Genomic DNA, 14,794 nt, shown 5'->3' with positions numbered 1-14,794 from the left:
CCCCTCTAATTAGAGTGGAGATAGCCCGTGCCTCAGGTGATTCAGTGCGCGATTCACCTGCGCGATTCACTTTCATGCAAAGTGAATCGCGGACCCCGGAACCCCAGCGATTCGGGGTGAATCGCGCTGAAAGGTGAATCGCACTTTGACGCGATTCGCCTTGGGATTCACCCCTGCGATTCACCTCTACTCATATCTATTTCCAAATATGTACATGTATTACAAAAATAAAACTAAGCTTCTTTTCACCTCTAAATTCCAAAAACAGTAAGATGATTTGCCTCTACAGCTTGTCGTGCAGATTTTATACGATAACAGCAGGTTTCTTTGTACTTGATAGGCATACTTGCAGATAAATATATGTATATGCACGAAAAAAAACTATTTCTTTAATTTTATATTATGTAATTTTAAGATCAAGGGTCGGTATATTGAGGTGAATCGCGCATGTACAAGTGTGCTGGTCAAACCTGCACGCACGATTCACCTTGCGATTCACCCTCTAGAATCGTGAGGTGAATCGTGCAGAGAATCGCAAGGTTTGACCACGCCTAATATATGTATTTATCTTACACTTGTATTATAATGACATATAATTCTTATTGCTTTCTATAATATTAATCCGACTTATTTACAGTAACCTTATTGTATCACTTACTGTAATATTAGCCGAGGAAAAGCAGTATATAGCGTTTTACGTATTATTGATATTTTACAAATTATATACTCATATAAGATAAAAAATTACTGTTGACTTTTCCTGACACTTTATACCCCTTTCCCCCTTCATTTTACAGCTTCCATGCTTGGTCGTGTTGGTCATGTGGCGGCATGGAGCTCTTATATGAACGGAACTGTCAATCGGAAACACAAAATACACATGGAAGTCAACTATAATTACTACACACTTCAGTAAGTATCTTGAATTTCTTTATTTGCTTTTTTTGCATAATTTTCTCACAGAATTTGATTCATTATGCAATATACTACATGATACATTAAGAAGTTTTCAACTGCATAGTATGATATGGAAGCCTACCCGTAGAGGCAGATAAAGTAAGCAAAATCTGGGCGTCTAACATGACAGACATTCACCTGTCTCGATTCAGAATAGTGTGTGGTACGGAGCACTATCGCCCGAATTCTCGTGACAAGATGCGATTCTTCGCCTTGCCTCAAATACTAAATAGCTCGTACTGCGTTGTTAGAACTTAGATCTACTTCACCTGCCATTATGATTCCCTCTGCATTTGCGTTTATCCTTCTCCTGCCCATTGCTACCGCAAGCGGCGGCGTGCACAAGCTCAAGCTCCATAAGATTCCTCGAGGAAATGTTGACCCAACCATAGAGTCTGCCTATTTGTCGGAGAAATATAGTGGACAGCCCCAACTGCCGTTAATGGGCACAGATGGCCCGAGTCACCAGTTTGGTTCAATCGGCGATAAGATGACGAATGGCGGGCACAAAGTCCCGCTCAGTGGTAAGTTGAGGGATCGTTCGTTTAGCTCGTGTATCCAATCAATGATGCCCTCTACGCGTAGACTTCATGAATGTTCAATACTTCACGAATGTCACTCTCGGTTCTCCTCCTCAGGAGTTCAGGGTTATCCTGGATACAGGTAGCTCAAACCTATGGGTCCCAAGCACCAAATGCAGGTCCTTCGGATGTTCCAAGCATGTGAAGTATAATTCTTCTGTATCGTCAACGTATCAGGAGAATGGGACGGACATCCATATCAAATACGGCTCCGGCGACATGGAAGGAATCGTCTCAAAGGATGTTGTCACCATCGGCGACCTCAAAATCGACGGACAGGATTTTGCCGAAGCGACGAAAGATCCGGGCCCAGCATTTGCGTTCGGAAAGTAAGTTTCCCCTTTATTGTGATCGCTTTGCGTTCAGTTAACTTGACCTGGTCTAGGTTTGACGGAATCTTCGGACTCGGCTATGATACTATTTCCGTCAACCACATTACGCCCCCCTTCTACAGCATGGTCAACCAAGGATTACTTGATGCTCCTGTTTATTCCTTCAGGTTCGGTTCCTCGGAGGATGACGGTGGTGAAGTAGTCTTTGGCGGTATTGATGAATCGGCATACTCAGGGGAGATCAACTATGCTCCTGTTCGCAGCCGGGAACACTGGGAAGTCGAACTTCCTAAATATGCCTTTGGGGATAAAGAGTTCGTTCTTGAAAATACTGGTGGTGTGATCGACACTGGGACCTCCCTCATGTATTTGCCTGTCGACGTTGCAGAGAAGCTGAATGCCCAGTAAGTGAATAAAACACGTACTTTGATTTCGATAATTTATGGTCTCCTCTGCGTGCAGGATTGGTGCGAATAACAGGAATGGTCAATATATAGTTGATTGCAAGAAAGTCCCTGAACTTCCCGACTTCACCCTTTGGTTCAATGGGCAGGCCTATCCTCTCAAGGGAAGTGACTATATTATCGAAAACCAGGGCAGGTCATCCCGCACGTGCACCAGTTCCTTCACTGGTAACGATATCTATGGTGACGCACTATGGATTATTGGTATGCACTATGTGTCATATAGCGAGATAAGCTACTGAAGCCCATTTTTCAGGAGATGTTTTCCTGCGCCGCTACTATACAGTATTCGATCTTGGAAATAATACTATCGGTTTTGCGACATTGAAATAAGGTGCCCAAATTCGAGTTGAACTTAGTTGCTTCCCCTCGTCGCTTGACTTGCTTCGTCGAATACAGTCGTGCTTTCTTGATACAAGTATACTAGTTCTGTGATGAAAATACTAGTGAAAGGACTGGTTGAAGATCCTGCGGTGGGAATAAGCTTCCGTCTTCCAACAGGAAAGTACTATGTAATTTTGAAACATTAGGAAGAACAAATACCTTGGTGCAGGTTTACATGTTTCCAATTATAACCATTGGTATTCATTCAAACCCCTAGGGCCTAGACTTCCCGTATCTGCTCAAATACAAATATCACTTGATTAAGAAACGTTTATGTCAAGTTATATACTATGCTAACAGTCAAGAGCGTACAAGAAGTGTGTGTTAATTATAACTTCAGGCACCTAAACTAGGAGGGAAAGCTCTGCCGGATGCTCGGAAGCTTGGTGTCTTGGAGGTACAACAATCTACAGACATCCATTACAGTACTAAGATAGTACTATCTTTGTGTGTTTTCAGGATAAATATAGGAGTGCTTCCGAGTCTACAGCTGTGTTTTTGTCAGTGTTCAGATGAAGCTAAGACTGGCAGTTCTACATCTGACATTAGCTATCACCTTACATGTTTCCAATTATAACTATTAGTATTTATTCAAACCCTTAGACTTCCTGTATCTACTCAAACACAAATATCACTTGATTAGGAAAACAAAGAATCTTACTTGTAATTCGATGGCAAGACAGATGCATTTCTTTTGAGTGACAGAACCTTACTTGTAGTTCGATGGCAAGACAGAAGCATTTTTTCCGAGTCTGAGTGACAGAACCTTACTTGTATTTCAACAACTTGACAGTCTAGACTCAAAACAATGTACAACTTTGACACAATCACTCGCTTCCTTTCTAATGCCTTCTTGCAGAATCCTAGGGTTGACCCAATTACTGTAAAGAACTGTTGAGTGGTTGACATTTCAATAACACAAGTAGAGTGTATTGAATGCAATCAAAGGATCCCTGATTCAATACATATGATACAATGTACACAATATATAAACTCCAGAATATAACTTTGAATATTAGTAACTACAGTTTAAATATAAACATTCTTAGAAAAAAGTCCATTAAGGTAGTTACATAACTACATCAGTATATAAGTTTACAAGTATGTAAATAGGTCATAAATGACTTTAAGTAGAAATCTAAACCTTGTGGCGAGAAACTAATGTAGCATATGGTATGCTACATGTGTACTTTGACAGTGCACATGGAACTGTATATACCTACATACAGTCACAATTGGAAGTCCAATAGCAGCACAAACAAAAATTGTTATTACAGTCCGATGCGGAACCCTAGAGCGTTAAAGGGCATAAAAGGCGAGCGTCCAGGACTCGTTAAGCATCATCACCTCTCAACTACCCCGCTCAATCATGGCTGCTACTACTGAGACTACCAAGAAAGGATCTCTGACCATTGCTGGATCTGGCATTGCCAGTATCAAGCATATGACTCTTGAGACGGTGTCCCACATCAAAGAGGTCGAGAAGGTCTACTACATCGTCTCCGACCCTGCGACGGAGGCATACATCAAGGATAATGCTGTCGGAACATGCTTCGACTTGCGCGTCTTCTACGATACAAATAAACCTCGTTATGAATCAGATGTCCAGATGTCCGAGGTAATGTGGTCGTTTTAGTCTCTGCGTTGCGATGCTAACTAGTGAGAAAGGTCATGCTGCGAGACGTCAGAGCTGGCCATTCGGTCCTTGGGATCTTCTACGGCCACCCAGGTGTCTTTGTATCGCCCTCTCATAGGGCCATCGCTATAGCGAAGGAGGAGGGATTCCAGGCTCGAATGCTCCCAGGTATCTCGGCCGAGGACTACCTGTTTGCCGATATTGGATTCGATCCTGCCGTTCATGGTTGCATGTCATACGAGGCTACTGAACTTTTGGTCCGGAACAAACCATTGAACACTTCCACGTATAACATTATCTGGCAAGTCGGAGCCCTTGGTGCGGAAGCGATGGTGTTTGATGTGAGCAAGGCTATTGCATAACACAGGACTTCCAGTACTGATACCTATGTGTCACGCAGAATGCCAAGTTCAGTCTGCTTGTCGACCGTCTTGAGCGAGACTATGGATCCGACCATAAGGTCGTGCATTACATTGGTGCCATACTCCCTCAGGCCGATTCGACCATCGAAGCGCACACAGTTTCTGACCTCCGTAAGGAGGACATCGTAAAGCAGTTCAACGCGATATCTACGCTCTATATCCCTCCGCGTGTCGCTGGCAAGTTCTTGGATGACATGGTCGAGAAACTCGGAATCGCCGATCCTGCAACCTTTCTGAAGAATCACTACACTCAACCGCCATACAGTGGACCGGAGTTTGCCACTGATCCCGCTTACGGACCTCGCGAGAAGGCTGTCATCGACCAGATCGACAACCATGCTGCGCCAGAGGGACATACAGTCCTTCACGCAACAGATGCGTTGAAGAAACTGAACACTGACCTTGCGCTATCTCCGAAATTCCTGAAGGAGTACAAGGAAAACCCGATGCCGATCCTTGAAGCGATGGATGGTCTCACCGATGAAGAGCAAGCCGCGCTTATGCAAAACCCGCTTGGCGCGACTCATGAGCTAATGTGGGCAACCCCAGATGAGATAGCCAACGGACGTGTGCTTCCTGTCGTTAACTTTTGTTTTCTCGGCGGCAATAGGAGAGGCTATAGGAGAGGCTATCAAGCAGTGAACTACGGAGGGAGTTATAACACATACATCATCAACAATTTCTAAGCGCTTCGCTTCATGATTCAGTACCAATGGTCTTTAGGACGAAGTGAGCACAAAAAACTTGAAATAGTATATCCTTGACCTACTAATGACATCTCATTTACTCGTTCTAGATCACCACTTTCTCAGTACCACGAAATTGTCCAGCATCTTTTTCTTCTACAACTTGGCGCCTTTACAGTATCTTTTCTTCCATTATCCAATGGGATTCAACGTCACCACAGGCTCAATGTAGTGCATTGATACGCTGTCCTCATATCTTGTCACACTTGCATAATCTTATCATGTGTTTGGCCAGATAAATGCAATATGATGAACAATTGATTACCTGATTTCACGCACAACAGTTAGCTGGAATAAGCAAAAATATACATGGAACTCACCTTGAATACCACCCGGTTTTAGCAATCTTCAAGGGAAAGTAGAGTACGAGGGGTCGTGGTCGATGAATACAAGGATAAAACGAAGGACAAAAACGTTAACGCGGTACATGTGAGTACACTCCAATCTACAATTATGCTATCTATTGAGTTTCCACAGACCGTTATTCACAGTCACAAGCCCTTCCCTGCGCGCAGCTTCCATAAACACACTCAGCTGCTCGATCGTCCGTGAATAGTTCGGCGCGAACTTCAACATCGTTTGGATCCGGTCGAGTGGTAAAGCTCCGATATTCGTCAGCATTCCCTCGATAAACTTCCAATATACTCGCATTTGCTCCGCCTCTTGTTGCTGCGCTGGTGACACAACCGGCTCTTGCTCCTCAATGACGCCTATGAGGAAATAATATGAGATGAATACAAATGTCACTCGGTGTTGAGTAGACTGACCATGACGTGAACCACCACGATTAGACCCCAAGGGTATACTTCCCGCTTCTTCCAACAGAACGAAGACGTTTGTGTCGGTCTCACTCAAGACGCCATGATCGACCCAAGTGTCAAGTCCTTTCCGGACCGCAGCCGATTCTACATGTAATTCGTTGCTAAGTTCGTCCACGGACCATGTATCTGCTTATGCGCCAGAAAAACAACCATCAGCATGTGAATAGGCAATCAAACGCATCTACATTGTTTCACCTTTGCCGGAGAACAACTCAATGACGGCAGCCTCTAATGGTGGAACAGTTACATCGACTGTGCGATCACTCAGCTCGATTGACAAATCTACGGTGCCGAGCTGTGGAAGGAACCGAAGCCGTTTGTCCTGCTTGAATAACGCAAATTCCTTTGAATACTCCTCCATCACCCTGGCTCGGCCATTAGAAAATAAATGAATTCGCCAATGCTGAGTTGGCTTACTCTTTAAATTGACCAGGCATTTTCATTTTGCTGACTTGCAGAGCAGGCCAGAAGTGTTTGGAAATAATTGTTGGGTGTAGAGTTGACTGGGTACAGACAGACCTTTAGTTCCTGCCAATCCGAAAAACAAGCTAGAGGAATAACGCACTGGCTTTTGAGCTTGTACATGCTGATCGATACGCCTCGACTCCGTCATGTCTCGTAACATAACCTCGCATACCTGAAGAGGTGCTTCACCGAATCGTACTTTCAGGATTTCAATATTCCGTCGCTATAAATGGCAGAAAATAAGAAAATGTAACCCAATTTGTCATACCAACCCACCTCTCTTTCGAACTTCCCATCGGTAATGGCGAGGAGTCGCTGCGCAAGTAAAACCTGAAGCTCCTTAACGAAGAGGTCCTTGGAGTCATAGATGCTGACAAGCGTGCTGATAACATCACTAGGCTTGTTTGTGCGAAACTCTGCGTCGTCAACAAAGTAAGCGAACAGAGTGATTTGCAATTGAAACATACTCACCAGGCCCAGCATCAATCGGATCGGGTTCCCAGCTCGCATCCGAGTAGTCCTCGACTTGCATTTGTAATGGTTGCGGTGGCTCATTCTCATCAACAAGGTCGCCACCTTCTCCGACAAGGCTTGCTACAATACTCCGAATGGTGTCTGGGCGCTCTCTATACCAGAGAAGTGAGGGCACACCTCCGAATAGACAAGGTAGAACTCGTACCTGAGGTATCTTCGTACCGGATCAGCTACCTTGTGTAAAAGCACACCCGGTGGATCAATTACACGCAGGCAACGAATCATAGAGACGTATTGAGTCAAGATATCTTTTGTGTCAGCCCCTGGATGGAGAAGACGCTTGCGGTTCCTTCGACGACTTAATCATCCCTATAACGAAGAAAGTACAATAACGCTTACAATCGACGCAGAGTTGAGACCAGCTCTCCACGCATATCGACCCGTTGAAGGCAGTCCTGGTGTATGCGTAAGTCATCTGCGGTACATTACTGATTATATGCGTACCCGAAGGTCAACGAGGGCGGGAGTTGACTCTGGATAGTCAACAATGATATCGAATATCTCCGATGTTCTGCAAATAAAATAAAACAAACCAGAATATCGGCGATGAGAAATGCCATACCGTAATTCACAGAGGGATTTGCAGACATGATAATCAAATCGAGTGCCTATTCCAGCAAGCATGTTCTTTGTGTCTTCATCTGCCGAGTATATTAATTCAGTCATTCAAAATGGGTCGTGCCATGAACATACGAGTTTTCGCTCCACGTGCATACGGCAAGATCATCCACGGAACTATCTGGTCTGCCATCCAGCTCCGCAATGAGTGAAGCATCTGTTCACTCCAGTTCCCAGAACATATCTCCTGCACATGTGCTTCAATCCGTTCGTAGCACACGCTAGCGATAAGGTTCTCATAACGGTCAAGAAGCCCCAGTGTTTCAAACGCAGTCCAGAGTTTAGTATCTTGCTGAGCTCCGACAGTCGATTCGCAGAGTCGCTTGAACGTGCCAGGGAATGATGGTGGGAGGGAAGAGAAGAGATGCGTTTGAAACTCAGAATTGAATGTTGTGTGAAGAAGAGAACCGAGCCTAGGCAGAACGCGTTAGCAGATTGATACAAGGAGTTGGAGAAGACTCACTCGGGAACAGGTGCCCAGGCGTTGTACCATTCGGCAAGCCGAAGTATTAGTCTCTTGATTACCTCGGTGTCATCGGTAGTCTGAAAAGAACATATTAATGCCATTCCGGACTTCTGAATGGCACACGTACTTCATATTCTTTCAGAAACGTTTCAATTTCCTCGGAAACGAGATGGAATTGCTTCTGCAGATCTTCTTTGGTGATTAATGAGAATTTATTTGTATCCTATCCTGGATTGAAGCTACACACGAACGAAATACTCCACGAGGATCCAAAGCATCTTTGACCGTGCGATTAATTGAAAGGCCGATTTCAGGGCAGCAGGATCTGCGACGAAGTGTTAATTGCTGTCTGGATAAATAATTTACAGGGCTTGCCACGCACCGAAATCACGGTCTCTTCGCTCTCGAATATCCCGAGGCCAAAGGAATTTCCGGGCAATCGTCCATGACTAAGGAGAAATTGTTAGCACGCTAAGGTCCTGGTTCTGCGATAACCTGCGCGACTGGTCTGTACGCGCGCACCTCTGTGAAAGCCATAAGGCCATTAATGCCTGGCTGGTCGCCGTTCAGGCGCCGAAATGCGACCTCCCATTTCTCGCGTACAGATGCTTCAAATATCTCATTTCGTGACTTTTCTGGCATTAGAGGGTCTGAACATGGACGTTGAGGTGAAAGTCGTGGTTGTAGATCACGCGTCAAACCATGGAAGCGTCTAATGGCAACACAGCCACAAAATACGACTGTCCTCACTTAATCGATAACTGGAGTCTACAGTGAACCAATTAATCGTTACTTTGCCCCGCTTGTTACTTCCTGCTACCATAAGACTCGCCCGGTTGACGCGGGCAACTGTGCAGGTCAGAACTATGCAACGCAAATTCAGAGTTGCCATCGTCCAGTTCGCTCCCGCTGTGCGTGTGCTTCATCTCAATCATGACCTTGTGTTCCTTCTAAACACCCCAAACAAAAGATAGGCCGGGTAGAGGAAAATGTGGGAAAGGCGAATGAATTATGCTCAAAGTACGCATGTCGGAACAGTGTCCGCCCAAATGGCCATCATGAATTCATGATCTATTTCTGCTTTATTCTCATAACGCGCAAAGAATCCAGCCGGACTCCGTGGATCTCGTCTGTCTCCCAGAAATGATATTCACGGGTCAGTGTCGTAAGCAACAATTTGCATCTGTTCAGGCCACTCATTGCATATCAGGGTACGACTTCCCGAATGCCGAGGCTATAACGCCATACTTGGAGGAACCGCAGAAAGGACCGACGTCTCAATTTTGTAAGTCGCTCGCACGAAGACTGCGATGCCACGTAGCAGCGGGCTATCCGGAGGTTCTCAAGCCAGAAGAGCGAGGAACGCGCGAAGATGGGTCCGCGATTGTAGGTGCAAATAGTGCAGCAATCTATGATCATCAAGGCAAATTTCTGGGTGGATACAGGAAGGGTCACCTATATGAGACGGATAGGACTTGGGCTATAGAAGGTAAAGCGTTATTGAACTCTATGACATGTGGCCATTATTGACTCTTATTAGGGGACAATTTCAAGTCATGGAAGCTGACTGCACTACCGGACGAAGTACAGACGCTGAGTATCGGAATATGCATGGATCTTAATCCGCGCCCTCCAACCTTATGGACTTTGAAAGATGGGCCCTACGAGATGGCAAACTATTGTCGCAGCACTGAAGGGAAGCCTCGAACGAATATCTTGCTATTACTAAATGCGTGGCTGGACTCTAAAGAGGTCACCGACTCGAAATGGGATCTACAGACGCTTAATTACTGGATCGCGAGGCTTCGCCCTCTCTGGGATACTGAACATGAGAGCAATTCGCGGAGCAGCGAGGCAGAAGGCAAAGAAACTATTGTTGTCATATGCAACCGGTGCGGGGTTGACAACGGTGGGCGCTCATTTACGACCCGCAACACAAATTAGTGATCATTCTGCGTTTAGCAGATACCTTGTTTGCGGGAACGTCAGCTGTGCTGCGACTACGAGAGGGCACAGGAGATCCGGAGGTTGTGGGAGTTATGGGCCGTCGGGAGGAGAGTGTCAAGATATTCAATGTCTAGGCCGAGGTCAGAGTGATGGCGATCAACTTCGCATCTAAAGGAACAACGCATTCAGCGGACTGAGTATAAAGACGGCTATGTATTGGTCCGGCGTACGGCGGATCGACGGAAGGTGGCCTGAGCTTCTGCCGGACTAGCATGAGAGCAGAGAACTGATGCTGGGTCGGGGGCACCGGTGTTGCTGCGGCATTCGCTGATCAACGGTCTGCTGTGGGCGTCATTAGGATGACAGATAGGCAGGCGCGTCGACGAATAGATGGTCGGATGGTAGATTATTTCATATTGGAAAGGAGAGAGTGCCTTGTAAACTTGCTTATTGGACAACAAATGGCATTTGTAGTATCTGCTCTTCCATACGTGATCGGGTAGATACTAGAGGCTTGTTTGTGTGTTGTGCCGCCACAGCAGTGTTGTAATCGTGGGAACATCCTCTGCTTCCCTAAATCCTACTAGCCACCCTTGTCCAGTCACTCCTCCCTCTCCCGTCGGCCATCCTCTTTTAATTCACTCTTCTACTTCCAACCCTCACAATCGGATCCGACATCAGGGAGAGCGGTCATGACCACTCCAATTGTGCGCAAGAAGCGCAACTTCAAGGCACTCCAGCTCGATGTGTCCAAGTCCGTGCAGCCCGCGCCTACTCCGCCGCCGCCAGTCCAGAATCCAGAACCTGTCGCGACTCGTGCTCCCCCGCAGGCAAATGGACGGAAGCGCCCTCCTCCGATGAAGCTTGCTGCACCAAAAGTGAGCGCGACAGCGTCCCCGGCAGAGGACAATCTCTTAACCGTCAACGGAGACAAATCGACCTCGGCACCCACAACAGGCACCGTGTCTGCTACACGTCCCTATCATAATGACTTGACACAAAAACTCGCCAATCTTGACATGAACGCGGAGACAAAATACGACTTGCGAAACGAAGATCTGAAGGAACTGCAAGAGCTCGGCCAGGGCAACGGAGGAAGTGTGAAGAAGGTTGAGCATATACCAACTGGTAAAATAATGGCCAAAAAGGTGTGTTTGCAATTAGGACATCCCTTGTCCTTTATATTATCGTTTGTTGGGACATGTTCTTCACTTGGAAATGTTCTTTCGGCTTCTCCAATGATGGACTCCGGACTTCGTCCAAGGCCATTGCGGGGGAAGCTATTTTCGTCCTCAGCCCCGTTCTTCCCGAATTCTGCTATCATTTTCGCGTTTTGAACACACTTATTGCAAAATATTAACATCGTTTTCAGATTGTTTTGATAGATGCAAAACCTTCTGTGCGAAAACAAATCCTCAGAGAACTACAAATCATGCACGACTGTCACTCCGGGTACATCATCTCCTTCTACGGCGCCTTCCTTTCGGATCCGAATGTATGCATGTGCATTGAATTTATGGATAAGGGTTCTCTAGATGGCATCTACAAACGTATCGGCGCCATCGACATCGATGTTGTTGGGAGAGTCGCGTTGGCCGTCCTGGAGGGCCTGACCTACCTGTACGACGTGCACCGAATCATTCACAGAGGCACGCTTCGATCTCAACTTCTCGCTTAGTGCCACGCTGACGTGTGATTAGACATCAAACCTTCAAACATCCTATGCAACTCCTCGGGCCAGATCAAAATCTGTGATTTTGGTGTGTCCGGCGAGCTCATCAACTCCATCGCCGACACTTTCGTCGGAACTTCTACATACATGAGCGTGAGTGGATCTAAAATTAGAATATATCCGCCGGCTGAATTTTCTGATTTCCCCATGTGTTATCTTCACAGCCTGAGCGTATTCAAGGCGCGCAGTATACTGTAAAATCTGACGTGTGGTCACTTGGCATCTCGTTGATCGAGCTGGCGCTGGGACGATTCCCATTCTCAGAGGATGACGCGTCCGATTCCGATCTTTCTGATCTTGAAGACCTCGAGGGAACGCTATCACCACAGCGACCTGGCTCTCTCCTTGGTTTGCCACTACCTTCTTCGCGTAAGAAGGATAAGAATGAGAAGACTAGCAAAAAGGATAAGCGAAAGAGCAAGGGTGTCAGTTTGCAAGGTGGTGGGATGACCATGAGTATACTGGAGCTTCTTCAGCATATTGTGAACGAACCTGCACCACGATTAACGCCTGAAGGTCGTTTCCCGAAGGAAGCGGAAAACTTCGTGGACAGCTGTCTGTTGAAGGATCCGGATGACCGTTTGACGCCTAAAGATCTCTTGGTAAGTAGCGCTTCCGTGTGCAAGCACGCGCTTTGTTGGATTGCCAGATGCGTTGCTAACTCGGGTGCCTTTCTACAGAATCACCCCTGGATTGTGCAATCCCGGAGCTCCTCTGTTGACCTTGAGGCTTGGGCGAATAGCTTTTAGCGGCCACCCTCTCTTCAACGTAATACTACTTCTTGCAAAGTCTTTGCTCTTTTGTCACCTTGCAATATTCCCGTTTGTACATCATATACCGAAGCTAGGGCAGAGCAAACTTGAAGTTGGCCGTGGCGAAGTTGTGCCTTACTCCGTCGCTGCTTGCGATAACCATCTACACACGCTCATTCATTCATTTATCCATCTTTCTTTTTTTATCGCTGCGTTCCCCTTTACCCTTTCTTTCTCTCTCTTTCTCTGCGCCAACCTGCTTTATCGTTTCTGTTGCGCCAAAGTGAAAACTGATGTGAAACCCACACATTGTATGTATCATATATAGATTTTGGATTCCCTCCAGAAATGAAGCGAAATGAAATGAAAATTTATTCATCTACATTTATCTAGAGTTCATTCAGACGGTGCTGCTCTTTCTGTTCTTGGTTATACAGTGAGAGCACTGGTATCAGCGGCGAGAACAACAGCAAACTCAGTTTTTGAGCAGAGATGAAGTACTGTAATTAATGAAAACTCATGAACAGCACTGGAAAAAAAGGGCTAGTTGAAACGATGTACTTTCAAAGAACACTATTTATTGACACGGGTATGGTGAGATAACCGATATAGAGCTTTGTGCCTGCAAAATGAACTTCAGAAACTCACACTATTTGCATGGTACTTTGTAAGTTATTAATGGCATGTCAAGTAAGCACAAGGACAGCATTGTGAAAATTTCTGTAACACTTTGTGCACATAACTGAACGTGGAAATATGAAGCTTTCATACATAGTATGCAGTGATGCTGAATGCAGTTGGTATGGTTTGTTAAATGCGATCTTACTGCTAAATTACATGTGCCTGGAATACTATTTTGACTTGACTCGAGGCTGTTTTCTTTGATCGAGAAAGACAGAAGTTTAACATCATTCAGACTATTCTGGGTTAGACGATGTGTTGCATAGCCTTTCTCTCAAACCACGAATATCAATACCGATCTAACGTGAATCAGATAGATATGCAATGTTTGTATGGGAGCTTACCATGCATGGTACTCAGTCTAGTAGTATGAGCGTTTATGAGAACAAACCATGATTTACGTCACGAAGCTGAAGACCGTTACTTCCATTCACCGCAAGACACAACAAAGTCCAGGCCGGAAGCTTCAGAGAGATAGAGGGTACAAACGTCCGTACTATACCGAACTAGTTACAGATCTTTCGGTTTGATACAGCATCACAGGTGTTGATCGGTGAAATGTTAGTACGAGTTGCAGTACATTATGATGATAGAAGGCAAGTCTGAGGATAGCGGAAAATTTCTGATACCTCAGTTGTAAGGAAATCAAGTTCGTACAGATCGCAGTCTTTTGGTGATCATGATCGGGACGCGAACCTGGAGTTTGTAGGAAAGTTCCGAGACTTGCATTATAACGGAATCAAAATTTGGCATGTTAAACAGTGCCTGTTGAGTATTAACCTAATTCGTCCTGATACTAATTGCGCACGAAATCGACCCCAGAAGACGATTACACCATCCCGGCAGTCTGGCCTAATAGACGCAAGACTTGATGCAAAACGGAGGAATAGAATCCTGATATCAGAGCACGGGATTTACCACGTTGCCAGGTATCGCCGGAGCTCAGGCGGAGCCCAGTCAGATGGAGAGCAGAAGTCGCCGTAGGCATGGTTAGATGCGAGACGCGCAAACAGATACTGATAGAGATTGCTTGAAGGGTAGAGCCAGCCTTTTCTAGCTGCTTTTTTTTTTTTAATACACAACGCATAATTTTGGGCAGGGAAACAGCTTTTACCCCAGCATCGCGGGGGTACACAGTCACGTACAAAACGTTAAACGGAGAGTTCCGCACAAGTAATTGAGACTAAACAGCGGGAACTTGTTCAGGACGAGAGCTACAGACTGATTCACTTGATTTATTTAGTCACATGGGGCAT

At 45.7% G+C, this 14,794-nt stretch overlaps 5 protein-coding genes across 5 annotated transcripts; 4 read left to right on the top strand and 1 right to left on the bottom strand.

Moving 5' to 3' along the window:
- Window positions 1-1,234: 1,234 nt before the first annotated feature.
- FOMMEDRAFT_97647 (endopeptidase) lies at window positions 1,235-2,667 on the top strand (the record flags this gene model as incomplete). Its single annotated transcript, XM_007271598.1, has 5 exons — window positions 1,235-1,481; window positions 1,543-1,867; window positions 1,924-2,274; window positions 2,333-2,538; window positions 2,591-2,667. 5 exons carry the CDS (start codon window positions 1,235-1,237, stop codon window positions 2,665-2,667), a joined length of 1,206 nt encoding a protein of 401 aa, XP_007271660.1.
- A 1,420-nt stretch (window positions 2,668-4,087) lies between these two features.
- FOMMEDRAFT_162487 (tetrapyrrole methylase) lies at window positions 4,088-5,462 on the top strand (the record flags this gene model as incomplete). Its single annotated transcript, XM_007271852.1, has 3 exons — window positions 4,088-4,336; window positions 4,387-4,695; window positions 4,755-5,462. 3 exons carry the CDS (start codon window positions 4,088-4,090, stop codon window positions 5,460-5,462), a joined length of 1,266 nt encoding a protein of 421 aa, XP_007271914.1.
- A 516-nt stretch (window positions 5,463-5,978) lies between these two features.
- Window positions 5,979-8,860, bottom strand: FOMMEDRAFT_143572 (Cullin; the record flags this gene model as incomplete). Its single annotated transcript, XM_007271851.1, has 16 exons — window positions 8,809-8,860; window positions 8,674-8,751; window positions 8,554-8,618; window positions 8,424-8,503; window positions 8,036-8,373; window positions 7,905-7,983; window positions 7,787-7,853; window positions 7,682-7,737; window positions 7,488-7,631; window positions 7,280-7,434; window positions 7,085-7,224; window positions 6,909-7,031; window positions 6,761-6,846; window positions 6,539-6,708; window positions 6,290-6,469; window positions 5,979-6,232 (listed from the first exon to the last, which is right to left on the bottom strand). The coding sequence occupies exons 2-16, from the start codon at window positions 8,702-8,704 to the stop codon at window positions 5,979-5,981; spliced, it is 1,968 nt and encodes a 655-aa protein (XP_007271913.1). The 5' UTR covers window positions 8,705-8,751; window positions 8,809-8,860.
- Window positions 8,861-9,292: 432 nt separating this feature from the next.
- Window positions 9,293-10,507, top strand: FOMMEDRAFT_162485 (hydrolase; the record flags this gene model as incomplete). Its single annotated transcript, XM_007271850.1, has 6 exons — window positions 9,293-9,337; window positions 9,397-9,446; window positions 9,530-9,582; window positions 9,637-9,915; window positions 9,967-10,335; window positions 10,389-10,507. The coding sequence occupies 6 exons, from the start codon at window positions 9,293-9,295 to the stop codon at window positions 10,505-10,507; spliced, it is 915 nt and encodes a 304-aa protein (XP_007271912.1).
- A 499-nt stretch (window positions 10,508-11,006) lies between these two features.
- On the top strand, window positions 11,007-13,198 carry FOMMEDRAFT_24125 (Pkinase-domain-containing protein). Its single transcript, XM_007271545.1, has 5 exons — window positions 11,007-11,521; window positions 11,746-12,022; window positions 12,074-12,198; window positions 12,270-12,707; window positions 12,786-13,198. Exons 1-5 carry the CDS (start codon window positions 11,066-11,068, stop codon window positions 12,852-12,854), a joined length of 1,365 nt encoding a protein of 454 aa, XP_007271607.1. The 5' UTR covers window positions 11,007-11,065; the 3' UTR covers window positions 12,855-13,198.
- Window positions 13,199-14,794: the final 1,596 nt, after the last annotated feature.

This window comes from Fomitiporia mediterranea (genome assembly GCF_000271605.1).
Source record: "Fomitiporia mediterranea MF3/22 unplaced genomic scaffold FOMMEscaffold_18, whole genome shotgun sequence".
Classification (NCBI taxonomy): Eukaryota; Fungi; Basidiomycota; class Agaricomycetes; order Hymenochaetales; family Hymenochaetaceae; genus Fomitiporia; species Fomitiporia mediterranea.
This window is presented reverse-complemented; position numbering and strand designations above follow the sequence as displayed.